The sequence below is a fragment of the Euleptes europaea genome, chromosome 10 (genome assembly GCF_029931775.1).
Source record: "Euleptes europaea isolate rEulEur1 chromosome 10, rEulEur1.hap1, whole genome shotgun sequence".
Classification (NCBI taxonomy): Eukaryota; Metazoa; Chordata; class Lepidosauria; order Squamata; family Sphaerodactylidae; genus Euleptes; species Euleptes europaea.
Genome location: NC_079321.1, coordinates 79,454,367 through 79,480,244, shown reverse-complemented (window position 1 = coordinate 79,480,244; position 25,878 = coordinate 79,454,367). Strand labels below are relative to the sequence as shown.

The window sequence follows — 25,878 nt, the reverse complement described above, 5'->3', positions numbered from 1 at the left end:
AGCCAGCACTGGTCCCTGGAGTTCCTGGTTTCAGTGATCCTCCCTAATGGAGCCTGAGTCACTATCACTGCTATAGATGCCCACCTCCTCTTCTCCATACCATCAGTGCTCTATTTTCTGAAACATGATTGGCTGGTCAGCTCACCTGCAAGATTTTGACAAGCCCTACCAACATTTCCTTCTACTCTCCCCTTCCTACAAAAAGACACAAACTAAGACAGGGTCCCCCAATGTGGCACCCACGGGTGCCATGGCACCCAAAGGCACTTCCTTAGATGCCCACTTCACGCTTCACGAAAGTAGGCAGTGTGAAGGCAGAACCAGTGACTGGCTGCCTTCATACAACTAAAGGAGCTTTTTTTGGGGGGGGGATCCTCCCCATAACTCAATAGAGAAGATCCAGGGTCCTATGAACAGGACCAATGGATCAGCTGTGAGGCAGTGGAGAGCACCAGGCCACTTTTTCTTCCTTTGGTCATCTTCTCTCTGTGTGTATTTTATTCTCCTTTCCCCCCTCCACTGGTCATCTTCTGTTGCATGTTATCCCCCCACCCCTTGGGCTTCTTCTGCTTTTGTGTATGTGTGCTTGGCTCATCCGCCTGTGGCAGCCATTTTGCAGTGTGTAAGCCCTTGGTCCAAATGAACCAGAAACCACGACATAGACAATCAGGTCCAAAGAAGCTGGTCTTTACTGGTCAAATAGAATAACAGAGCATAAAGGAAAGGGTGATAGCTATGAGTTGCCTGGCTAAAGCTTGGCAATATAAAAGCATTGAAACGGCGAGAGATTACATATCATAAACAAAGCTGTATTCCCAGGGCTTCAAACAGAGTTTTGTAGGCATAACAGTTCTACTGTGTTCCCAGAGCTTCAAACTCCCAGAGTTCAGTGTGAGGGTTCCCAACCTCCCGGTGCAAACTCCATAAAATCACTTGCTCAGACGGTCATGCAGAAACAAGGAACTTTATTGGAAGCTTCAGGTTAGTATAGGCCCTACAAGGGCAAAGTTGCAAGTGCTAGCAATTTCACAAAGGCAGAATTATAACCCCTACAGGGAAACAGATGTCAAGTACATGTTATGGGAACTACGAGATAATTGCGCATGGTACAGGAACATCAAAGATCTCAGGAAGCTTGTTACTGCTATCTACACACCAAGGCCATAGCTGGTGGGAGGGAGTCGGGGAGAGCAAGGGAGGAGGATGGCGGGAAGAGACATTCCAACCTGGGGCCTGCTGGACGCAGCGCCTGAACCAAAGAAAGGCAAAAGGCCTGGACTGCTTTTACGAGCCCGGGGGGGGGGGGGGGAGCACACAAAGCAAAAGCTGACAGACCCTCACATTCAGTAGGCATAACAGTTCTCGGCATAACGTCCTTGAACCTGGTCGGCGGGGAATCGAAAGCAAACATCAACTAAGATACAGGCCTGACACAGTGGCCCCCACCATGCTGCTTTAAAATCCCCAAAGCAGCTTTAAAAGGTTGAGGACCCCTGTACTAAGATGATTCTGGGAAAGGTACCAGAGAGATATGATGTGGTGTGGTAGTAGTTACAGTGCTGAGACTGAGACTGGAGAGCCTTTCATTCAAAAGCTCCCTGAGTGATCTTGGTTAGTCACCATCTCTCAGCCAGATTACCTCACAGAATTGTCATGAATGGAGGGAATGGACCCCTGAATACCTACCGTGAGGGTTCCTTCTACTCTGAGGTAAGGAGGGCACCTGGAGAGATGGGTGATTCCCCTTCCTGTGGTCAGGGTAGGCAGGATCAACTTTCACTTCCTTTCCTGACTGGAATTGCCCTCTCTCTTCAGTTTTAATACTTTCTGAGCTAGGGCTCTGGCAGGAAAATGGCTGTAAGGTAATATTTAAGAAACCTCTGCTGTAAGGTACTATTTAAAAAACCTCTGCGGAGGTGGAGGCCCACGCGGGCCCTGTAAATAAGCGATCACAAGAGGCATAAAACGAGCAAATGCCAACTTTATATAACATTAATGCATCTATCACCATAGAACAGTTAAGCATAACAATGTCAGAACCTATGAACTTAAAAAAACAGTGCAACAATAACACAAGAACAGTGCAGCGGTTGAGCGTCACCAAGGTCCAGCCTTGGCGCGTGATCTTGGGGTTAAGTTATCCCTTGAGTATGGCATCCTGTTATGGGATGGGCCCCCCCCAACCTGAACCATTAGTGCTCCAGTCTTCACCCCGGGTGGGGCCCAGGGGCCCTCCTTACCTCAGAGTAGGTGCCCTCCTTACCCTCACGGTAAGTATTCAGGAGTCCTTTCTCACTCTGAGGGGGAGGACACCCGGAGAGACTGGGATGTCCAAGAGCTCCAGCATTCATCGGGTGGGATTGTTCATCATCTATCATGCACTGGAGCACTCTGCGGCCGAAGGCTGCATCTGCAGAGGAGTAGGTGTTCAGGAGGTAGTGTCTGACAAATGTGGACACTGAGGACCATGTGGCTGCCTTGCAGATCTCCTCCACCGATGCCTGCTTGCCGAATGCCGCTGATGTGGACACGCTCCTGACGGAGTGTGCCATAATACCCTCGGGAACTGGAACGTTGCCGGCCCTGTAAGCTTTCTCGATGTAGTTGCCGTGCTGGACAGCCTCTTGCCCTTGTTGGGGCCAGAGATGGAAATAAACAGCGAGTCTGTCCTCCTAATGGGCTGTGTGCAGTTGAGGTATATGCATAGGGCCCGCCGGAGGTCTAAGGTGTGCCACCCTTCCTCCCTAGGGTGCTGAGGCCTGAGGCAGAAGGATGGAAGGTGGACCTCTTGTTGTCTGTGGAAAATGGAGTTAACCTTAGGGATAAAGGTGGGATTGGGCCGCAGGACCACCTTGTCCATGTGAAAGATGCAGAGGCCTTCTCTTGCAGATAAGGCTGCGAGCTCTGAGACCCTGCGTGCTGAGGTGATAGCTGTGAGGAAGATTGTTTTCATGCGCAGGTATTTCAGTGTCGCCTCCCTCAGTGGTTCGAAGGGAGGCCTGGTCAGGTCTGTCAGCATGATGTGGAGTCGCCATGTGGGAAATCTGTGTACCGCCGGTAGGGCTGTTGGAAAAAAAAATCGGTATAATTCGGATTCGGGTTTAAATGGCCTTTTTGAATTCGGGAAATCCCAAATCCCCCTATACCGGTATAGGTAGGAATTCGGGTTTAAATTTGAGATTCCTGAATAATTTGGCCATTTAAAGCCATTTTAACACATTCGGCGCTTTCCACGGCTCTGGGGGGGGGCATTTTTGCAGGTACAGGTCTCATATTTTCAGGGTAGCTTGAAGGGACTCTCCTTGCAAGAACCCCCAGGTTTGGTTAAGATTGGGTCAGGGGGTCCGGAGTTATGGGGTCTGGAAGGGGTCGCCCCCATTCCCCCATTAAAAAACATTGGAGCCGGCTCCTATTCATTCCTATGGGGGAAGGAGGTGACCCCTTCCAGACCCATAACTTCAGCACCCTTGACCCAATCTTCACCAAACTTGGGGGTTCTTGCAAGGAGAGTCCCTGCAATCTACCCTGAAAATTGGGGACCTCTACCTGCAAAATGCCCCCCCCCAGGAGCTGTGCAAAAAAAGACCTCTCATTGTCTCAAACATTCCTAGCCCATTTTCTTCTTCTCTACTGTAACAACTAGCAAGCCCTACACAACCACCACCAAACAACATCACAAACAAGCTTCCTAGAAGCAGAACAACTGATAAGCACGACAAACCACACTGAGAAGTCTATGGAGCCAAGACTCTTAACAAAAATCCCTAAACACAACAAAACCAGGGAAGCTGGACGGCCGTCTGCCGCTTTGTTCCTGCAGCTCCCGAGGTCCTCTCCTCCTTACCGTCACAGCCATGGGCATTGGAAGGGGGAGCGGCTGTTTGCCGAGCATCTTCCATGGAAACTATGGGCCGCCGTCTGCTGCTTTTCTTCCTCCATGCCTCTGCGAGGGCTGTGAGGTTGTTTGCTGGTCGTCCCTCTTTTGCCGGGAACCTTGCATGCCCACTGGCAGCAGCGTGGGGATGATCCCAAGCACGTGGTCTTCAGGAGCAAGGAACCCGTCGGCTCCAGTCTCTGCTCCAGCCATTCCTCGTCAGCAGGTCTGTCGAAAAAAAAATCGGTAAAGTTCAGCTTCGGCAAAATTCGGCCCTTTTAAATTTGGGCTGTGCCGAAGTCTGAACTCCCCCGCTTCAGATCCTCAAAATTCGGGGGAGATCCGGAGTTCAGGGGAAAATTAGGCCCCCACGCGGGCCTTCAGGGGGCTTCCCTGAAGGCGCGCGGGGGGGCCTTAAAACAGATCTGCGCCTCCCAGTTGGCAGCTCACAGCCGGGAGGCGCAGATCTCTTTAAAGGGCCCCCTGAAGCCAGGCGGGGGGCTCTTTAAACAGATCTGCACCTCCCAGCTGCTCGTTAGCCGCTCAAGGCCAAGGCAAGGGAGGGGGGAATGGACAGGGAGTGGGAATAACAAAGCAAATGAACATCAAAGCAAACATGCGAACACTGGCCTAACTCATGTCAGGAGCCTGACTGCTTATACGGGTCAGCCCAAGCATGGCTAGGAAAGGACTCAGAAGACATTCAGTGAAGAACCAAAAGGCAATCGAAAGGCAACCTCTGACATTCTGCCCCCCTTAAGACCCCCCCCCCTCCATCCGAGCTCGGTTGGGGCTTTAGAGGGTAGGCACTGTGAAACTCATGAACCAGCCGAGGAGCCGCAACATGTGGAGCAGCAACCCACTCATCATGGGCCGGTCCCAGATGTTTCCACTGAACCAGATAAAACAGCTTTCCCCTTTTCAGTTTGGAATCCAGAATTTTAGACACTTCCAGATGTACCTCCCCTCCCCACCACGGTAGGCTCTTCAGGCTCAGGCTCAGGGTAGAAGTGGGGGGCTGCCGTATAGGGTTTGAGAAGATTGATATGAAACACTGGGTGTACCCCCCTGAGTGCTTTAGGAAGCGCTAATTCTACCGTGACCTTGTTGATCACCCTAGTAATGGGATAGGGACCTACATACTTCTCACTGAGTTTCTTACTAGGACGTAAAGACCGCAGATTTTTTGTAGACAGATACACTTGATCCCCCACCTTTAGATCCCACCCTGGTGAACGATGTTTATCCGCTTGCTCCTTGTATTTGTTTTTTGCTCGTTCCAAATTCTTCTGGAGCCTAGGCCAGGTGGTTTGTACAACGTGTACCCAATCTTTGATTTCTCCTGTACCTTCCACCTCCGGGGTAAGGGCTGTGTTCCCGAAAGGCCCAAACTCTCTGCCATGCACCACCCGAAAAGGGCTAAACCCCGTAGACGAATGGGGAGCATTATTGTAAGCATATTCAGCAAAGGTCAACAATTCAACCCAATTATCCTGATGGTAATTCACATAACATCATAAATAACATTCAATTACAGCATTGACTCTTTCTGTTTGTCCATCCGTTTGAGGGTGGTAAGCTGAAGACAAACCTTGTTCCACCCCCATCAATTTCAGGAAGGCTCTCCAAAATTGCACCACAAATTGTGGCCCCCTGTCGGAAATTACCTTGCATGGCAACCCATGATATTTCATCACGTGTGTAACGAACATACGTGCCAACTTTTGGGCAGAAGGTAAACCTGAACAGGGAACAAAATGTACTTGCTTGGAAAATAAGTCAGTCACCACCCACAACACTGTTTCCCCCCGACTGCGAGGAAGGTCCGTAATAAAGTCCATGGCAATGACTTCCCAAGGAACAGACGGAACTTCTAAAGGTTTGAGGAGTCCAGGGGGCTTCCCCATGAGTTTTTTCGAGGTTGCGCAGGTGGGACAACTGCGCAAAAACAGATCCACATCTGCCCTCATTCCCATCCACCAAAACTGACGCCGCAGCAAATGCAAAGACTTGACGAACCCAAAATGTCTGGCTGTTTTAGCCCCATGAACCATCTCCAAAACCTCCCTCCTAACAGTTTCAGGCACATAGAGCTGTTCTCCATGAAACCACAGGTCCCCTTGGCGGGTGATGGCTTGGGGGAGGATCTGGCTTCCTTCCTCCTGAAGAGTGGCTTCGCTCATTTTTACCCGAAAAGCCTCCGGGAGTCCACTGGCCACGGAGGAGTCCTTCACCCGGCTTTGAGCCCAGGTGGTCACGGCCAAACCCGAAACCTCCCCCCGCTGCTCTGGGGTGAAGAGGGAATCAACAGGACTATCTATTTGACCACGGTACTGGGGAAGCCGGGACAACGCGTCAGCCAAAGAATTGTCTTTTCCTGGCACATGTTTTAATACAAACCAAAACTTGGCAAAGAATTGCGCCCAACGAACCTGTTTTGCGGACAGCTTTCTAGAGCCTTTAAGCGCCTATAGATGTTTGTGGTCGGCCCAGACCTCAAAGGGCACCTCAACCCACTCCAGAAAATGCCTCTAGATTGTGAGGGCATGTTTCACAGCGGCCTCCTCTTTTTCCCAAATAGCCCAGTTAATTTTGGCCTGTGAAAACTTCTTTGAAAAGTAAGCGCACGGCTTTAAATGTCCATTCTCATCCTTTTGTAAAAGCCCCTCCCCCATAGCAACATCTGAAGCGTCCACCTGCACAATAAAAGGTCTTTCACAATCTGGATGCTGTAGCACTGGTTCTGACGTGAACAACTGTTTGAGCGTATCAAACGCCTGTTGGCATTCAGAAGACCATTGAAGCTGAGCGGATGGCAAAGCGGCTTCAGGTCCCTTTCCTTTCGTTCATAGTAGGGAGGTGAGAGGCAAAGAAACCTGGGCAAAATCAGGAATGAAATTTCAATAAAAATTCGCAAACCCGAGAAATTGCTGTAACTGTTTGCGAGTAGTGGGAGCTTCCCACTCTACCATGGCCCGAACCTTTTCGGGATCCATCTCAAGCCCCTGTTGCAACATAATATAACCCAGAAAAGTTATAGACTGCTGATGGAAGTCACACTTGGACACCTTCGCATACAGTTAATGAGAGCGCAACCGTTTCAAAACTTCTTTGACCAGGGCCACATGTTCATCCATAATTTTTGTATAAATTAAAATGTCATCTAAATAAACAATCACTCCTCTGAATAGCAAGTCGTGTAACACCTCATTAATCATTTGCATGAACACACTAGTAGCCCCTGTTAATCCGAACGGCATTACTAAGTACTCAAACATCCCAAAACAACTAGAGAAGGCAGTCTTATGTTCGTCCCCTTCCCTAATCCTGATACGATGGTAAGCTTCCACCAAGTCCATCTTAGTAAAAATCCGGCCCTTTCAATTGAGCGAGCAGGTCTGGAATGAGAGGAAGGGGGTAAGCATTAGACTGTGTGACTGCATTGAGTCTGCAAAAATCAATACAGAGTCGTAAATCACCAGTCTTTTTCTTCACAAAGAAAGCGGGCGCTGAGTAAGGCGCTTTGGAAGGACGGATGAACCCCCTTGCCAAATTAGTATCCAAATACTCCCATAATACTGCCTTTTCTTTAGGACTCATCTTCCCTTTTGACAGGTTGCCGTCCCCCACCACTTCAATTGCGCAGTCAGTGTCCCGATGGGGGGGGGGCAACTCATCACATTCGCGAACATCGAACACATTGGCAAACTGAGCATACTCTTTAGGGAGCTGAGGCGGTGGAGTTTTCACCGACGGCTGATCCAGCAACGCAGCCGCTTGCTCTCTGAAGACCAACTCCCATCTATGTCGGTCACACTGAGCTTGTGAGAACGTTAGTGTGCGTTCTTTCCAGTCTATAACGGGACTGTGCCCCTGCAACCAGTTCATTCCCAAGACAATAGGGGCCTGTATGGGAGCTATGGTGAAGTGGAGCAGTTCCCAATGCTCTCCCACCCCCAAGGCGACCCGGGCCGTCCTATGAGTTACCGGTCCACTTCTAAAGTCACTCCCATTCATCTGGGAAAACCTAACAGGCTCAGGTAACTTGACCCATTTCACCTTCAAAGCACGGGCTGTCTCTTCATTTATTAAAGTCCGACCACAGCCCGAATCAACTAGCGCTGCCACTGGCAACATCGGTCCCCCTTTGGGTAACGTGAGGGTGACCTCAACGTACACATTGTCCTCCTGTTCGCTTACCATAACTGGAGCTCCCTGCTCACGGTCTGGGGCGGTCTGCCGAGGAGCTCCCTTTACAGCAGACCGGCAGCGTTTTTTGCCAGCTGGCCCCACTCCTCCCCATCACTGGAGGAGGGGGAATCAGAATTTGTAATCCGCGGCTCCGATGAGCCGGACACTGGATTTGTAATCCGCGACCCCGATGGGCCGGTAGCTTTCGGCTGGTCCTGGTCGGGTTGTTCGTGAAGCGCCGAGGGTGTACTCCGCTTCCCAGGCAAGCCACTCTGGTGGCGGGACTGTCCCTCGGTGCTCTTTTGGCTGAGCAGGTCCCGGCCTCTCAGCTTGGGAAGGACAACGGGCGGCAAAGTGACCCAAACCCCTGCAAACGAGACAAGCCCCACTCTCGAAGCGTTTGCGGCATTCCGCCACGGACTTCCCCCCTCCCTGGAAGGGCCTAAGGTCTTTGAAGGTACCTGGCTTGTCTCCACGGGGTTTGGCCTCTCGCGCTGTCAAGCAGCGGACAGCTCGAGAGGCCAAACCCCGTGGAGACATAGAAAACCATAGACAGTTACTGCAAATCTCCAGATTTGCAGTAACTGTCTATGGTTTTCTATGTCGGCCGCATGCCTTACCCATCCCTCCACGTCCGGAGGGTTCCCCTGCATAAAGGCCCAGTGCTGCAATTCGGGGTTAAGTTCCTCATGGAAGTATTGCACCTGGGTGGCCTCACTCCAGTCCAGGATTTTACTCGAAAGCAATTGAAACTCGCTTGCATATTGCACCACCGATTTAGCCCCCTGGCACAGTTGCAGCAGAGCTGTCTTGGCCTGCTCCCCCCAGTGTGGGTCTTCGAACCGGTTCCGGAGAGCAATCATGAAGTCATCCAGACTCCGCAAAACATGGGAGCGTAGTTCATACTGTTGCACCATCCACGCTGCGGCCTCTCCTTGCAGCAGCGAAGCAACGTACTGAAACCGGCTTTCGTCAGAGGTGAAAGTTTCCCCTTGCTCCCGCATAAAAACATCCACTTGGATCAGAAAATAAGACAACAGGTCACTCGACCCATCGAAAATCACCTTCAATTCCCGCCAGTGCGGAGGGACTGGAGCAGGGTGGTCCCCCGGTGGCGGCGGAGGTACAACGGGCTGCCCTGCCCCCACGGGCTGTCCAGCCCCAGCGGGCTGCTGTGGCTGCGGCAGTCTCTGCCGCAAGTCGTCCAACTCCCACACCATGTCCTGCATCAAGGTATACATGGCGTCCATCCGTTCTGCCATCTCCTGGCGCTCAAACTGTAGATGCCGACGTTCCTCTTCCCACACATGCCGTAAGCGGGATTCTCGTCGGGCCACATCGCCATCAAACTCCTGCAAACCGGAGACCGCCAGCTTCCGCCGCATGGTGTTAACCCCCGAAGGGACCCAGGTGCAGGGGGAGTCCAGCCAAGTACTGAGACAGGACACTCGCGGTTTGGCTCCCGCGCCTGCCCCGTCCAGCTTCTCTCCCGACGGCCTTTCTTGGAGTCAGGATCAGGCTCACCCGGCACCGTCTTGTCCTCCTCTTTCTTGTCATCACCGTTCCCCGCCATAGCCACCCGAGCGTTAGGATTGGAGCGGAGATCGGAGCAAAGAGGATTAGCAGCTTGATGTCAGGTTCTCCAGCCAACCTGGGCAATTCCCAAAAAGCCACTCGCTCAGACAGCCAAGTCAGAAGCAGGTAAACTTTATTGTAGAAACAACAGGTCAAGCTAAGGCAACGTGCAGTTTCAAAGCTGCTAATGAGGAGCCAGGCTACTAGGCATAACTTAAAAGCATGATTACATCACAGGTGCAGTTTCAAACCGCCCTGGAAATGACTAGATAATGGTGCTTGGCAGGAAGGAGAAAGACGGAGCCTAAACACGGCGCTGCTCGTTAGCCGCTCAAGGCCAAGGCAAGGGAGGGGGGAATGGACAAGGAGTGGGAATAACAGAGCAAATGAACATCAAAGCAAACATGCGAACACTGGCCTAACTCATGTCAGGGTCAGCCCAAGCATGGCTAGGCAAGGACTCAGAAGACATTCGGTGAAGAATCGAAAGGCAACCTCTGACATAAACAGATTTGCACCTCGCAGCTGGGAGGCTCAGATCTGTTTAAAGGGCCCCCCCGCCCGGCTTCAGGGAAGCCCCCTGAAGGTGCGTGTGGGGGGGAGGCACAGATCTGTTTAAAGGGCCCCCCGCATGCCTTCAGAGAAGCCCCCTGAAGCGGGCGGGGGGCTCTTTAAACAGATCTGTACCTCCCGGCCGGGAGGCTCAAATCTGTTTAAAGGGCCCCCTGCCCGGCTTCAGGGAAGCCCCGTGAAGGCGCCGGGGGGGAGCCGAACCCCGAATTTGCCGAATTTATTTCCCGAACACCCCGAAGTCGTGGAATTCGGCTCCTCCCATTTCCCACCTTTTTAAAATTCAGTTCATCCCGAACCGGAAACCGCCGAATCGGGGGAAATTTGGCGGTTTTTCAGTTTGGGACAAACCAAATTGACAGCCCTACTTGTCAGTTTCTTCCAGGGAGGTATGTAGGCTGAAAGGCTCTCTGTTCGAAGCCTCTCCCTGTCTCTGCTGTAACGACCCTTTGGTGGGTAACAAGGGTGAGGACTCTGTGTTCATGTGGGGTTGCTTCTCTGGAGCAACTGTATGTGCTGCCTTCCCCTGTGCGAGACAGGAGGAAAACTGAAGAGAGAGGGCAGTTCCGGTCAGGAAAGGAAGTGAAAGTTGATCCTGCCTACCCTGACCACAGGAAGGGGAATCACCCATCTCTCCAGGTGCCTCCCCCTCAGAGTGAGAACCTTGTACACCATTTTGAGATCCTTGGCAGGAAAGTCTGTGACAAAATATAACTGTGATGTTATCAAACAGTGCAGGAGCACAATCCTGACAACTAGTGATGACTGTTCTACACAGCTACCTAGGACAGTAATATTTAACACTTTATACTGCTCTAAGCCCTGACCTGGATGGCCCAGGCTAGCCTGATCTTGTCAGATCTCAGAAGCTAAGCAGGGTCAGCCCTGGTTAATACTTGGATGGGAGACTACAGGAATACCAAGGTTGCTATGCAGAGGAAGGCAATGGCAAACCACCTCTGTTACTCTCTTGCCATGAAAACCCCAGAAGGGGTCACCATAAGTCAGCTGCGACTTGATGGCACTTTACACACACACTGGTCTAAAGTATTCAAAGGGTTTCATGCACATTATCTGGCTAACTTTACAGCAACCTGTAAAAAAAAAAAGATAATCCCCATATTGTATTGGCTAATGCGAGCTAATAAATAAGGAGATTCAATCAGGGAGTTTCAGATTCATCATGTGGTCTCACAGCTATTACTTTACAACTTATGTACTAAAAGACAGCCCTGAAAGCAACACATTTGTACTGGGTACAGCTTTGTTTTATTTATAAAGTTTTTCACCATTTTTCAATTTTTATAACATTTGCCTGGTGAAGAGTTCTATAGAACTCAAATACTTCCACAATGTCCTATATAATTGGGTTGGCCTCAATAAAAGTATTACATGATTCTATTTTTCTTTGTTGAACACAAGATTAAGACCACAGCAGTAGCCTGACTGAAGCTGTATATCTGTTATGTATGATGTCAATAATCCAATTCAGTCTTTGTAGCTTGGTGCTTAATAAATACTATGTATAATCTAATCAGGCTGCTGCTTATATGACAGTCCATAATAAATAGAACATTCCTTTTTACACTATTGGTGAGATTTCTCCAGAACTGGATATATGCCCAACATATAACTTCATATAACTCCAAGACTGGCAAATTCAGGTAATGTCTGAATTTTTAAAAATCCATTTGAAAACATGGAGAACTCAGTGGCATCAAGTGTAGAATTATAGATATGAGCATGATCTCAATAACCAATGTAATGGGACTGTAGCAGCCTCAGCCCGCAGTTACATATGGGCAAATAATTCACATCACATGTGCACTATTCTCCAGCATGTTTCTAAGTGGGGAACCCACAAGGACTTATGGGAGGGATGCTTCACATTATTTCCTCTTCCCCTGATTTTGGCAGCCCTCACATCCATTCCCCTTTCCCTTCTCTCCTTCCCATCCACTGTGTGTGTGTGTGTTAAGTGCCATCAAGTCACTTCCGACTCATGGCAACCCTATGAATGAAAGTCCTCCAAAATGTCCTATCTTTGACAGCCCTGCTCAGATCTTGCATTTTGAGGGCTTTGAGTCAGTCCATCTCTTGTTGGGTCTTCCTCTTTTCCCATCCACTCCCATTTTAGCTTCACAAGCCTGTGAGGTAGGTTAGATTCCAAGTGTTACACTCACCCATCAAGCTTCAACGGCAGTGGATTCAAACCTGGGTCTCCCAGATCCTTGTCTGAAATTCTAGCCTTTACGCCACCCTAGTTTTCCTGTGGTGGCTACAATAGTAAGTTGCCAGGCCTGTGTGAATCATGCAAGTGGTTTGGTGGTTGTTGCTAGTCTGAACTCTGATGAGCCTTCCCACTAAAGATCCAAAGAGCCTTTTTACTGATGTTAACAAAGGCTTGAAGGCCTAGCAATCCCAATAGGCACTGGGACAGGACTTTCCAGGGCACCTTTTCCCACTGTATTCCGCTCCCCACTAGTTACTTTCTGCCCTGCTAGCAGCCTGGACAGCCTCTCCCTTTTCCTCTTCCTACCCAACCTTCCCCATCCTTAGTTTTCAGTTATATTTAATTCTTTTATACCCTTATCCTTATGCTCAGTGGGGGCCCAAAACAGCAACTTCATTCTTCCCTCTTCTGTTTTATCCTAACAACCCTCTGAGGAAAACAAGGTTGAGTGACTGGGCCAAGGTCACTCAACCATCTTTCACAGCAGTGGGAAGTCAACTCTGGGTCTCCCAGATCCTAGTCCAACACTGTAACCTAGGGGCTCCCAAGGTAGTACCCACCATGTGTTTTTAAAATGTACTGGAACCAGGTGGGTGTTTTGAACACATGAAGCTGCCTTATACTGAATCAGACCCTTGGACCATTAAAGTCATTGTCTACTCAGACCGGCAGCGGCTCTCCAGTCTCAGGTAGAGGTCTATTCACATCACCTACTTGCCTAGTCCCTCTAACTGGAGATGCTGGAGATTGAACCTGGGACCTTCTACATGCCAAGATGCTCTACCACTGAGCCACGGCCTTCCAGGTCTGCTGATTGGTGCTGTTAAACTAATTTTTCAGAGGTAACTGCCAGTGTTACGATTTTCTCATTCCTTTACTCAGTGTATTCTTAAAATTCCCCTCTTGAAATTGTGATTCGTCTGTACACATGGCTCTGCCTCTTCTGACAGCCATTTTATGGTTGCACTCACTACCCCATGTTACAATTGCAACCTTCTGAAAAGTAGTGAGAATCATACAAGTTACATGGTAGAGAGTTGCTTGGCGGATACTTCCCTCAGAGGCCAAAACAGCCCCACTTTTTACTGACAGAAACCAATGCTTGAAGGCTGGCAATACTGTTGTAGTTGCCTAGCTACCCTCCAAATGCCCACAAAAAATCCTTAAAATTACAGGCACTACTTCTATTGTTTTGAGGTTTAAGCCCCCTACTGTATTTTTTCCTGAAAACTTGGGGCTCTTCTCATGATTGTCGAAAGACCTCATCTGTTTGCAATTCCAACTTCTGCATTTAAGTATTCAGAGATAGGTCCATATTGAAAATTGGATATATTGATTATGGGACTGAGTATTCAAAGTGAACTTCTTAGTTGCATGAATGAGCCCATAAAACAGCTGGAGCAAATCAAAACATCCATTTAAAGATGTGATTCTCAAATTCAAGCCCAATTCAGACAATTTTCTGTACATCAAGACATACAGTCTTCAAATAAAAAACCCACATTTATAGCTTGCAATTTCTCAATGCTTTCAGAAAAGTTTTTTGTTTAAAAACCCCCTCAAGATAGATAGTATAGAGAACTTCCCAAGCCAATACCTTGAAAGGAAACCAATTTGTCCTCTGAAAGTAGTTCCAAAGAGCTATCTAAAACCCAGCAAAAAGCAAACATAGTCAGGCTCATAATATTTTATTTGTTCATTTCTTGCATTTGAAGTACTCCTCGATGACATCTTTGGCCTGAGATTCTTTGCCATAGTCCTACAATGAAACAATATATTAATATCAATTATTGAATATTTGGATACTTTGCCTAGTGTCCAGGGAAACTGTCTAGACAAACTATACATACAATAATAATGACTAAAATACAAGTTAAAAATAAAAACAATGTATTTAAAATGCACAACACTATAATGTAGCCATTTACTGGGACCTTAATGACTAAAAAGTCTTCAAGGCTCGTACCCTGGCTTTAGTATTGCCAGCATAATTTTTAGTTTCTGCAGAACACTTAAAAAGTTAAGCAGATGTTAGATTACTGGCAATTAATTCAGTACACAATATACCCATACTAAACGGTAATGCGAAAGCTAATTACTGGTCCTATAACAAAAGGCAGGGCACTTTCTAATTAGCAGCAGTTTGGTGACCTAAACATCAACTTGTTTTTAAAAAAGCATTAAGATTAGAGAAGCATCCAAACATAATATACGTATGACTATCAATTTACACTTCTTCTACCCAGCTTTCCCACCATTTCTCAATCATTTACTACAATCAGCCCTCATCTGCATCCCACTCTGAAACCACGTCATTCTGTTTACTTATACCCACCCCACGAATTTTTAGCACACATCATAAAGTATGTAGTATATTTATTACGCCACTCCATGCTAATGACCAGTTATAAGCAGAAGAGATCTTAGGAACTTACTTTTACAACCACACAGCTGCAGCCCACAACTTTGCGGGGTTTTCCTTCTCTGTCGATCTTGCAGAGACCTACCCACTCACCCAGTTTCTTGTTGTCATCAACCTGCCACAGACAGATGAATTCTATTAGAAATGCACCTACTGTAACAAAATAAAAGCACTGAAAAAAAGCTGTACACTCAGATATATTGGGTAACAGTTATGGTTGCTTTCCTCACAAATCTCAGTAGAGGGAGCCATGTTATCATCACTGTACAGTATAGGTAGTAACAAAAAACCAGCAGACACCAACTTTGGTCTTGAAGAATTCAGTGAAGTGGATTTCAAAGGATCTTACAAAACCTGAAAAAAGGGGGGGGGTTTAATTAGTAATTTTAAGCAGATGTATTATCCTTACTCACCTTTATCAGATTGATTTGGTGTTCAGCACAAAGTGCTTCAACAAGCTTGACATACATGGGCTCATCACAGTTGGATGCAAGAACACAAAGGTGGGCTTGGCGTCTGAAAACAGTATCAAGGAAGATGTTCATGTAAACAACAACAACACACATAATCCTTACTTTCCCCAATAATGGGATGAAAGTACAATATGACAATAACCACTGCCTTTTCGGACCCAAGGCACTGCACAAGTATCACACTAGTGAATTTTCCATAATTGCTGCATTTTAAAATGGAAGCTTAAGGTACTAGAGACCTTCTGACAGCAATATTTTACAGCAAGTTGGTATACTTTTTTACCAATAAGAACACAGGGACACCTCAGCACAGCTGTTCAGAACCAAATCTCATATCATAATATAAAACTTGGTACTCAAGAAAACCTACATCTATAGGTTTGTCAGACTATTGTTTTCACTCATAATAGGAGTGAAGGGGTATCCGACATTTTTTTAAAAACAGTCATCATTCAAACCCTGCTATAAGGCAATATTCTAGAAAGGGATTCTTATAAAAACACAGTTGCCCGAACAGTTAGTTTTGCTTAACATGGAAGCCCAAAAAACGTTAAGCTCAGTAAACCTGTTTAGACAGCTTGTGGCTACCCTTCTTAAAAAGGTAAAGGTCCCCTGTGCAAGCACCGGGTCATTCCTGACCCATGGGGTGACGTCACATCCCGACTTTTACTAGGCAGACTTTGTTTATAGGGTGGTTTGCCAGTGCCTTCCCCAGTCATCTTCCGTTTACCCCCACCAAACTGGGTACTCATTTCACCGACCTAGGAAGGATGGAAGGCTGAGTCAACCTTGAGCCGGCTACCTGAAACCAACTTCCGTCGGGATCGAACTCAGGTCGTGAGCAGAGCTTTTGACTGCAGTATTGCAGCTTAACACTCTGCGCCACGGGACTCCTCTTCTTACCTTGCCAATAGTAATGTACCTGCATTTTGTTGCCCAAACCAAGTGTTGGGAAAATATCACATTTAAATTATAACACATGATCATTTACTTCAAATATTGCCCTGTGTAATATAAAACAATGGAAGCACACAAGTCAAAGACCTACTCCCAAACTCTCCCCCCCACACCAGTGAACTTGCCTGAAGAGATTCTATATACTAACTGGAGGCACCTGTATAAGGATATACTTAATTTGCAACCAGCACTTACTTGTCTAAGGCTTTGGCAGCTTCACGAATTCCACGGGCTAAACCATCATGGATAAGTGCGGTCTTAAGCACTTCTTGAAGGGCGGTGTTAACATCCATTACACCTCCAGCAGCAATGCTAGGTATGGAATGGAAAAACAGCTTTGCTGAATCACACAAAGGTACATCTTACTTTTTTTTTAACAAAAGCCAGCTCCATTCACTCTGCAAGCTCACAGGAAGACTTTCTGGCCCTAACATCTGACATCAAAGGGTATGATTACCTCCAGTTGAGGTGCTCTGAATTTAGCTATAATGGGTAAAGATTATATTATGGATTAGAAGTCGGGGGGGGGGGGCTCCAATTTGCCTAAGCATCAGCATAAGGACATAACAAATTGGAACTCTGACTGAAGTGTTCCCAAACCAGGACACTTTATATTGCACTCTCTATGCAAGATGAAGAGTGAGGGTGCACACAATAATGGGAAGCCATGTTGAAATGCATGACAAAGAAAAAGTTGGTTGTAACATCAAAATGGCTCCAAAAATCGCTTTTCTTCTGTCTGTTTGGGATTTTATTATCCTAATTAACTCTGCTGAACACTGCTAGGTTGTCTCACAAGCCTCTGGTGAATAAAGAACCATGAAAAGGAACCCACTTAGTCAGTCTGTATTTAGTATTCAGACCTAAACCAGAAATGCTGTTAGAAAGACAAAACATGTGAAGGTGGAGCATGAATGTGCATTATTAATGGCAAAAAAATTAGTTCATGTGTAATGCATGTACAGCAGCACCTCTCACATCCCCGTGCATTTAGGCCTAGGAAGCCAAGGAGGACAGCAACAAGGGAACTAAAACTTGGGAGAAGGAAGAGATGGGAATCACATGTTATGGCAAAACATGTGCGCTGTAAGGAGCACCTCACAACTGGCGAAAAGGTCACGTGGCACCTTAAAACCAAACTGTTAGGATCTTGTGGACCAAGAGCCACTTCATCAGATATACTTCAATAGATAGTAAGTATCCATGGAAAACTCCTACTTTACTCTTTGTTGTGCAAATCCAGAAAAGATCTGATAATCATGGGACCCAAAGGGACAAAAAGTCACACAACTGGGGTGGGGGTGGGGGGAGAGACATGGGGAAAAGCCAGAGTGTGGAGGCAAAATAACCCCCACCTAACTGTTGCGCTGATGGTTGGCAGTTCTGATCTGTTTCTCCTGTCCTTTCCACGCCACAGCCCCCCTAGACACTGGACTTTTTGTGCATACTGGTTTCATGACGTCATGCACAATCCTTACAGACATACTTGTGAGTTCTCCTATATTTGCTTGGATTTAATGTAGATAATTGCAACGTGCTAGATCCTACCTACCATTATTTCTGCTGGCCAAAGAGGCCGCAAACTACCCCAAAGGTAGTCATGACTGGGGTCATGAAAGCCATGTGCACAAAAACGATATGGGATCTTTGGCGACCATGTATAGAACAAGATGGAGAGCAGTCACAGCGTTAATGTGGCTTTTCTGTTCCTCCCGTATCCTGCACATAGGCACAATAGGCACATAAACCTCACAGGTTGACGATGCTCAGTTTTTGCATTTCATGGCTTTCCTGTTTATAAAGATCCCACTGAGAACAACGGTGACACGCCTCTGTCGAAGTGGGCTGTGGCCCACCCACGCCTGCCACGCCGACAAGAGAACAACTAACGAATTGAACCTGTGAGGGGGGGCGCCGCCACCCCCCACCCAATGAAGCGCTTGACGCCATCTTCTCCCTTTAGCGCGGGGAGTAACGGCCGGAAGTTTGAAACTGGGGCGACGCGGAGGCCCCGACACGTGGCGCCGGCGACGCGGATCTCGCTCACGGGCCCGCGCGCACGCCGCCGCCTCAGCCACCGGGGGGGGATGGGGGCTGGGGGGTTAGAGAGGGTCCCTCCTCGGCGACAACTTACCCTTCCTCGGCCATGGTTGGTGGCGGCGCTCCCGCCCGGGGTAGCTGAAACAAACAAGACCGAGAGCCGTTACCGTGAGGCGGGGGAGAGCGAGGAAACCCCCCCCACACACACACACACACCCACGCCCGCCCCACCGCGCGGCCCCCTTTGGCGCCGCTCACCTCTCAGCCTCCACGAGTCGACGCTGGAAAGGAAGGGGCGGGGCTGCCCGGCCGCTCCTTTAAGGCTGCGAGGACCCCTGCGCGCACGCGCACACGCGCCCCTGGGGCACGGGCGTCCGCCGCGGCTGCCTGAGGGCTGCTCGCCGCGTCCAGGCAGGCAGGCAGGCAGGCCGGCCAGCGGGCGAGGTGGGCGGGGCCTGGAGGCGAGAGGCTGTGCGCGGCACGGCGTGGTTTGGCCCTGCGGCGTCCCGTCCCGTCTCGCTCGGCCGGGCCGGGCTGGGCTGGAGGCCCCCCAGGCGGCTCACGGCGCGCAGGGCCGCGCCCTGTCTTGTTCGCGGTGGCCCCGGTGCGGCTTTTGCACCGCAAGGATGGCGCGGGTGCCGCTGCCCGCGGCCTCCCGGGATGCATGGAAGAAACACGGCCTGTTGGATTCCTGCCTGGCCTGCCTCACGTTCCAGGCACGCAAGGGCGGGACGAGGGCCTCTGCGGGCCGCGCACAGCCCGGCCGGAAACGTGCTTGGGCTTCTGCAGCGGGAGCCACTGGTCTCCGCACACAGGCCGCCCGGCGGCCCTCGAGATTATCCAGGGAGGGATATCTTGCAACAACCCCCCCCCCCGCCCCGGCATTGCCACTGATACGGCAAAACGGGGGTTCGTGGGGGGAGAGAGAGACCTGCAGATCGATATTCAAGAAAACAGTTTATTCTGGCAGCTGCGACCCAGAGCACTCTACCGAGTAAAAATCTCTGAGCCCCGATTGTACTGAGGAAGGGATATTTATCCAAATTCAAGATATGACAACCCATCAACATTCAGGGTAGGCTGATAACACTCCAGACATCGAGGCGGCAGTGGAGTAATAGTTTCACCCAGTTCTTGTTATGGTTTACTGTAACCCTCCATGACTCTTACCCCAGTTACTAGCTCACAGACACACAGGGAGATTCTGCCCAGCAACAAGCTATTCCCTGGCTGCCCTAATACATTTTACAGAAAGGAAAAGAGATTATTACAAATTGCTAAATCAGTGGAGCTTCCATAGTCAGGGGAAGTCTACCTTGCTGTCACACCACCACCTCCTCTGCCCTTCCTGCAAACCCAGGGGGAAACGGGTGATGATGGCGGGACCCGGGTGGACAAAAAGCCTGGCCGCAGGAGGAGGGAGGCAGCACACCCGGGGGGAGTCGGTGTGATATTAGGGCCAACCCCGTGATACATAACACTGGGAGCTTTGGGGTGCATTAGAACTCCTCTTTCAACCTGGCGTCACCAAAAACGCTCCCAAATGCTTTGGAGGCGGGAGCGTGCTTCAGACACGGTGTTCAAGTCTGTTAAAAGTCCAGCGGCGCCTTAAAGACTGACAACGTTCATTTCAATATGAGCTTTCGTGAGTCAGAGCTCGCTTCTTCAGATATGCGAAGAGGAAATCATTTTGGGAATTCTAGGGATCACTCTACAGGTGAGGGATCTCAAAACGACGTCCCCGTGTCTGAAAAGGTGAGCTTTGACTCACGAAAGCTCATATTGAAATAAATGTTGTTAGTCTTCAAGGTGCCGCTGGGCTTGTGTTTTATTTTGCTGCACCAGACGTACACGTCTACCCCTTTTGGAAGTACTGCTAAATCCTGCGTTGCAGATGCACGGCAAATTCAAACAGCTGGAGTCAAGTGAGTCGAGGCAAGCAAGAGACCATAAAATTATTAAACTCGGTAGCAAAATAAGTCCAACAACGTTTTACTATGGAGTTTAATCATGTTATGCTCTTGCTTGGAGTAACTTGGAAGCAGCATAGAGACAGCTGTTAAAAAGTAATCTATAGGTAATATAACCCCATATAGAATATAAAATGAGAGCCAGCATGGTGTAGTGGTTAAGGTGTCAAAACTAGGATCTCAGAAACCCTGGTTCAAATCCCATGGAAGATGGCTGGGTGACCTTGGGTCAGTCACACACTGTCAGCCCTGAGCCTAGCTAGTATTTGGATGGGAGACTTCCTCCATGGAATACCAATGTCGTCATGTGGAAGCAGACAATGGCAAACCACCTACAAATGTCTCTTGCCTTGAAAACCCTACAGAGTTGCCATAAGGTCAGCTGTGACTTGACAGCAAAAAAAGAAAGAAAAAAAGAAAATGCATCTAGTACGTGTTGGAGATGTCATGAGCAAATAGGGAATTTTTATTTGAGTAATAAAATGTATGTTTACCTATTTTGCACCATTGGCCTTGGCCAGTTTTCTTGAATCCCTTGGCCGCAGGTGAATTTGAGATTTCTATGAAATAGCTGTTCCCACTCGTCTGTTGTTATAATCTCATTAAAATTTTCCATCCATTTGATTTGACATGATTTTATTTGTTCATCTTCTGTGTCGTATGTCAGCAATAGCTTATATATTTTCCCTAGTAGATGTTCTGTTGGCTTACTTATCATCTGTTCAAACTCTGTTTTTCCTTTTAATACTCCCCGGGTCCAGCAGTCCGCAATGGTCTCCTTTTGTTGAAATTTATAACAGGAACTTTCCTTTGGAATTTGTAAGGAAAGAAATGCAGGACTGGATTTGAGGAGGAAATTTTTTTCCTCCTGGGGTGGGAAATTCCTGGAAATGTGAATATAGAGCCCTGGGGGTGGGGGTGGTGAAGGGGGGACCTCAGTGGAGTGTAATTCATAGAGTCCACCCTCCAAAGCGGCCATTTTCTTTTTGTAGTATAGAGGTCAGTTGTAATTCTGGGAGTTTGCAAAGCCCCTAATTTGTTGGAATTATTTGTATACTTTGCCTTTTGTACATTTTGCTACCTTTCTAATAATAAAAATAGACGCTTTTGAGAGTAGATACAGAACTTTCTGTGGAGCCTTTAGCACTTGCTCGAAATCTTATCTGCATAGGCATGTTAGTAATTTCTATTGACTTTACAGGAGTGTGGTGCATTAAAATGTGTGAAAATCTGTGTGCCTCAGCACTGAAGAAAGGACATGCACTGTTAAAACTAAAGCGTTTATGACATTCTACTGACAGCTTGTTCATATCTATCACAAAGATTTTAGCTCTGGTTCCGTGTGTGCTCATGTGCTTGAATAGCATTATGAGGCAACGGTCAGACTGTTAGATTTTAAACGATGAAATAGGTTAGGACTTGTCCCTGTGATTGCATAGGCCAGTAGGTTCCTGTTATGATTATGCAAACACATTCTTTACAGGATCCCAGTGACTTCGTAAGCTCAGGGGGAAATTTTTTTCCCAGTAGCAAGATGTTGTTGTTTGTATACTGGTAATTTGCATTGTTCCCAGAAGTGATCCACTGAGCAAAAATGGCGGGATGTGTTGCAATACATGAATAATAACTATATTTGCAGCCCTCAGTGGGTCTTCTGAGTAAACAGATTTCACAGTTATGTTGGAGATATGAAGGCACTCAAATACTTGCATTTGCCTCAGTGTTTACAAGGTTTGATTTCAGACTCAATTCAAAATACTGGGTATTACCTTAAAGCCCTTCAAAGCATAGGACCTTCACACTCGTGTAATTGAATTGCATCTGCTGATATAGTCCCACATGCCAGTTGCACTTAGGGTTTCCAGGTCCCTCTTTGCCACCGGTGGCAGGTTTTGGGGGCAGAACCTGAGGAGGGCAGGGTTTGGGGAGGGGAGAGACTTCAATGCCATAGAGTCCAATTGCCAAAGTGGCCATTTTCTCCAGGTGAACTGATCTCTGTCAGCTGGAGATCAGTTGTAATAGCAGAAGATCTTCAGTGTTATATATGCGTGGGTGATACACGAGGCTTGAGACAGAGCTTTATTTACAACAACCGCTTTATTAACAACAAAGAACTGAACTGTGCTGAACTGAATGGAACTCTACTGGAACTCTGTGAACTGTATGACACCCCGACTTATATGCCGATCCCAACCACCTGGAGCCACACACACCAAGTCTGTGATTGAACGGTTGTGGTCCATAGTCCAATGAGAACGTAGGCGAAGCTAAGTCCGTGATTGGGTGGCTATAGTCCATAGTCCAATTAGAATTGCAGGCGAAGGAGCCTACGGAAAGCTTCAAGTTCAACATGAATCATAGAGTCATAGAATCATAGAGTTAGAAGGGACCACCAGGGTCATCTAGTCCAACCCCCTGCACAATGCAGGAAATTCCAAGCTACCTCCTCCCCCCACACCCACAATGACCCCTACTCCATATCCAGAAGATGGCCAAGGTGCCTTCCCTCTCATGATCTGCCTAAGGTCATAGAATCAGCATTGCTGACAGATGGCCATCTAACCTCTTGTAAAAAACCTCCAGAGAAGGAGAGCTTACCGACGAGAGGCAAGATGGCGACGAGATAGGACGTCCTTGCTACAGCTCTCCACTGCTGAGTCATTTTAACTTTTTTAATCTTTTTAATTAAGCTTTTAGAGGAGCCAGCAGCTTTTATCAACCTTGGAGAGCTTACCACCTCCCAAGGAAACCGAGAAACCGCTCTGTTAGAAAATTCTTCCTAACGTCTAGACGGAAACTCTTTTGATTTAATTTCAACCCATTGTTTCTGGTCCTACCTGGGGCAACAGAAAACAACTCGGCACCATCCTCTCTATGACAGTCCTTCACGTACTTGAAGATGGTTATCATATCCCCTCTCCGTCTTCTCCTCTTCAGGCTAAACATACCCAGCTCCTTCAACCTTTCCTCATAGGACTTGGTCTCCAGACCCCTCACCATCTTTGTTGCCCTCCTCTGGACACGTTCCAGCTTGTCTACATCTTTCTTAAATTGCTGTTCCCAAAACTGAACACAGTACTCTAGGTGAGGTCTAACTAGAGCAGAGTAAAGCTTCACGTGCTCTGGACACTATACTTCTGTTGATACAGCCCAAGATCGCATTTGCCTTTTTAGCTACTGCATCACACTGTTGACTCATGTTCAATGTTTGGTCTACTAAGACCCCAAGATCCTTTTCACACGCACTACTGCTGAGACAAGGCTCCCCCATCCTATAATTATGCATTTGATTTTCCTGTCTAAATGCAGAACTTTACATTTATCTTTGTTGAAGTTTTATGCATTTTATTAGTTTTATCCCATTTCTACAGGCTGTCAAGATCATCCTGAATCCTTGCTCTGTCTTCTACTATATTTGCTACCCCTCCCAATTTAGTATCATCTACAAATTTAATAAGCATCCCCTCTATTTCTTCATCCAAATCATTTAGAAAGATGTTGAACAACACAGGGCCCAGAACACATCCCTCAGGCCCTCCACTAGTCACTCCTCTCCAAGTGTATGTGGAACCATTAACAAGCACTCTTTGGGTGCCATCTGTCAACCAGTTACAGATCCACCTAACAGCAATAGGACTTTGGTCTAAACTTCAAAGTTTGATCTAAACTTCAAAGTGGGCCAAAGGGTGGGGTGCAAATAGCCATGAAAGAGCAGAACTTGATATGAATGGTCATGTTGTAAGTATACAACATAAATGAGACGGGCATTTTTTGATTATTTTGAAATACTGTTTATTAATAAGATTTTGTATGTGTTATTAGCCACAAGATGTCCATGCTAGTCTTCTGAGGAAGATATTGTTTCAAAACAGAACAAAATTTACCAGAATCCTGTAAAGAGAAAATAAGAATCCCAAAGAATATATTATTTATGGACATGTGCTTGTAATACAGAACTGTGTTACTTACCTTTCTGTCAACTGTGTATTCTAGCTAAGCACTAATTGTGCATATGTATTTTGGCTAATTATTATTTGTGCATATCAGACACTAAGCATCATTTTCTTGTCAATTTGTAACATTTGAGAATTTTTGTCATATATAACTTTGGTCCACATAGTTGGATTCTTTGATGTGTAATGAATTATTGAGGTTGATATGTAACTGCTGATTTTTGTAATGTTTGCAGTATAGTTCTTGATGTGATATTGGTTAGCCTAAGTTGCTCAGTTTTTTTATTACAATACCGATTTGTATAACTATAGCTCCACCCTTTGTATTATAGTATACCACCTGGAGGTTGGTAACCCTAGCTGAGACTCCATTTTATAGGAGGTGTTCTAATACAGAGGTTGTTCTTATATGTTTGCTCCTTCTCAAGGTGGAGAACATGGAGGCTGCATGTGCTGCTCTTCAATGGGCTGATATTTTTCATAGGACAGCTGCTGTAGGACAGAGAAGGTCTCAGTGGCCATTTATGCATGGGTACTTGGACTCACTTTCACCCCCTGTCTGACTCGGTTGTTCCTTGGAGTTCTGCATGAGTTTTCCGTCCATTCGAAATGACCTCGCTGCCAGCCCTCACAATGTCCAGGTCTTCCCGTTCCTCTGTTAACCTGACTCTTCCTTCTCTCTAGCTCAGCTCCACTGAACTCTCCGTGCAGAAGGCAAAGCACTGGACACAGAAGCTTGCTTTCTCTCACAGCCAATCACAAAGCAGCATGTAAAGCGGCGGCGATTCAAATGTTTCCTGCTTCCTCTTTCTGAGCATAAGAAAGGCTTTTTAAAAGCAACGTTTGGATCCCCCCCCTTCCCTTCAGATTGCTCCAGTTTTTGTTTTTTTGTTCTTAAAATGCTTTTTTATGCGGCATTTGGGTTGGGGGGGGGATTTTCTCTCACAGTAAGCTCTACAAAGTAACCCAATTACAAAGCTGCAGGGGACTTGATTTGAGCTCGGAGACGGCTGGTGCCGAGATTCCCAGCAGGGAAGTGTGGGTCCAGCCCGCCACGAACCTCAGGTAAAACTCCCCGTGCATAAATGACCAGTATTGGCAGGATCCTCTGCTCCAGCAAAAGCAATGCTTAGGGTGTTATGGAAAGCGGACGCTCCATTTACTCGGAAGTAAGTCTCACGGTGTGCTTTAGCAGCGGTGAGATCCGCGGTCAAAACTTTCTGGTATTACACGCATGGGGCATTCCTTATAGGATCACCGACGAGCGCTGGAGCCCTGTTCGGCGCAGTCCCTGCGAAGGACTGGGGTGGCATCTTGTCCCTTTAAATCACTGGTTCCCAACCAGGGGTCCGTGGACCCCCAGGGGTCCGCGAGAACTAAATTAAGGTCCGCGAAACAAAGTTATAAACCCATAATAAATTAATATTTTCAGTTAAAAGTTCTCTATTATAAAAAATATATATTCAAATATTATTCTAAGTTTAATGTTTAACTAACAGTTATGATTAAAGTTTATTTTCAAATTCTCTGAATTTTTATTTTGAACTTCGGGGTCCCTGCACCGAACAAAAAAGTCCTAGTGGTCCCTGGTCAAAAAAAGGTTGGGAACCACTGCTTTAA

At 47.5% G+C, this 25,878-nt stretch overlaps 1 protein-coding gene and 3 non-coding genes across 4 annotated transcripts; all 4 read right to left on the bottom strand.

The window, feature by feature from the left end:
• Nucleotides 1-14,115: 14,115 nt before the first annotated feature.
• On the bottom strand, nt 14,116-18,473 carry RPS12 (ribosomal protein S12). Its single transcript, XM_056856477.1, has 5 exons — nt 18,430-18,473; nt 16,491-16,607; nt 15,279-15,381; nt 14,879-14,980; nt 14,116-14,202 (listed from the first exon to the last, which is right to left on the bottom strand). Exons 1-5 carry the CDS (start codon nt 18,441-18,443, stop codon nt 14,140-14,142), a joined length of 399 nt encoding a protein of 132 aa, XP_056712455.1. The 5' UTR covers nt 18,444-18,473; the 3' UTR covers nt 14,116-14,139.
• Nucleotides 14,356-14,489, bottom strand: LOC130484049 (small nucleolar RNA SNORA33). The gene has a single exon (XR_008933689.1). It is a non-coding gene; the product is annotated as a small nucleolar RNA SNORA33 (small nucleolar RNA).
• On the bottom strand, nt 15,048-15,136 carry LOC130484050 (small nucleolar RNA SNORD100). Its single transcript, XR_008933690.1, has one exon. It is a non-coding gene; the product is annotated as a small nucleolar RNA SNORD100 (small nucleolar RNA).
• On the bottom strand, nt 15,717-15,796 carry LOC130484046 (small nucleolar RNA SNORD101). The gene has a single exon (XR_008933686.1). It is a non-coding gene; the product is annotated as a small nucleolar RNA SNORD101 (small nucleolar RNA).
• Nucleotides 18,474-25,878: the final 7,405 nt, after the last annotated feature.

Excerpts from the sequence above, each read along its gene's own strand:
- RPS12 (XM_056856477.1), bottom strand. Across the intron at positions 15,382-16,490 it reads GCTGCCAAAGCCTTAGACAA|ACGCCAAGCCCACCTTTGTG; the intron begins GTAAGTGCTGGT and ends TACTGTTTTCAG. Across the intron at positions 14,981-15,278 it reads ACCAAATCAATCTGATAAAG|GTTGATGACAACAAGAAACT; the intron begins GTGAGTAAGGAT and ends TGTCTGTGGCAG.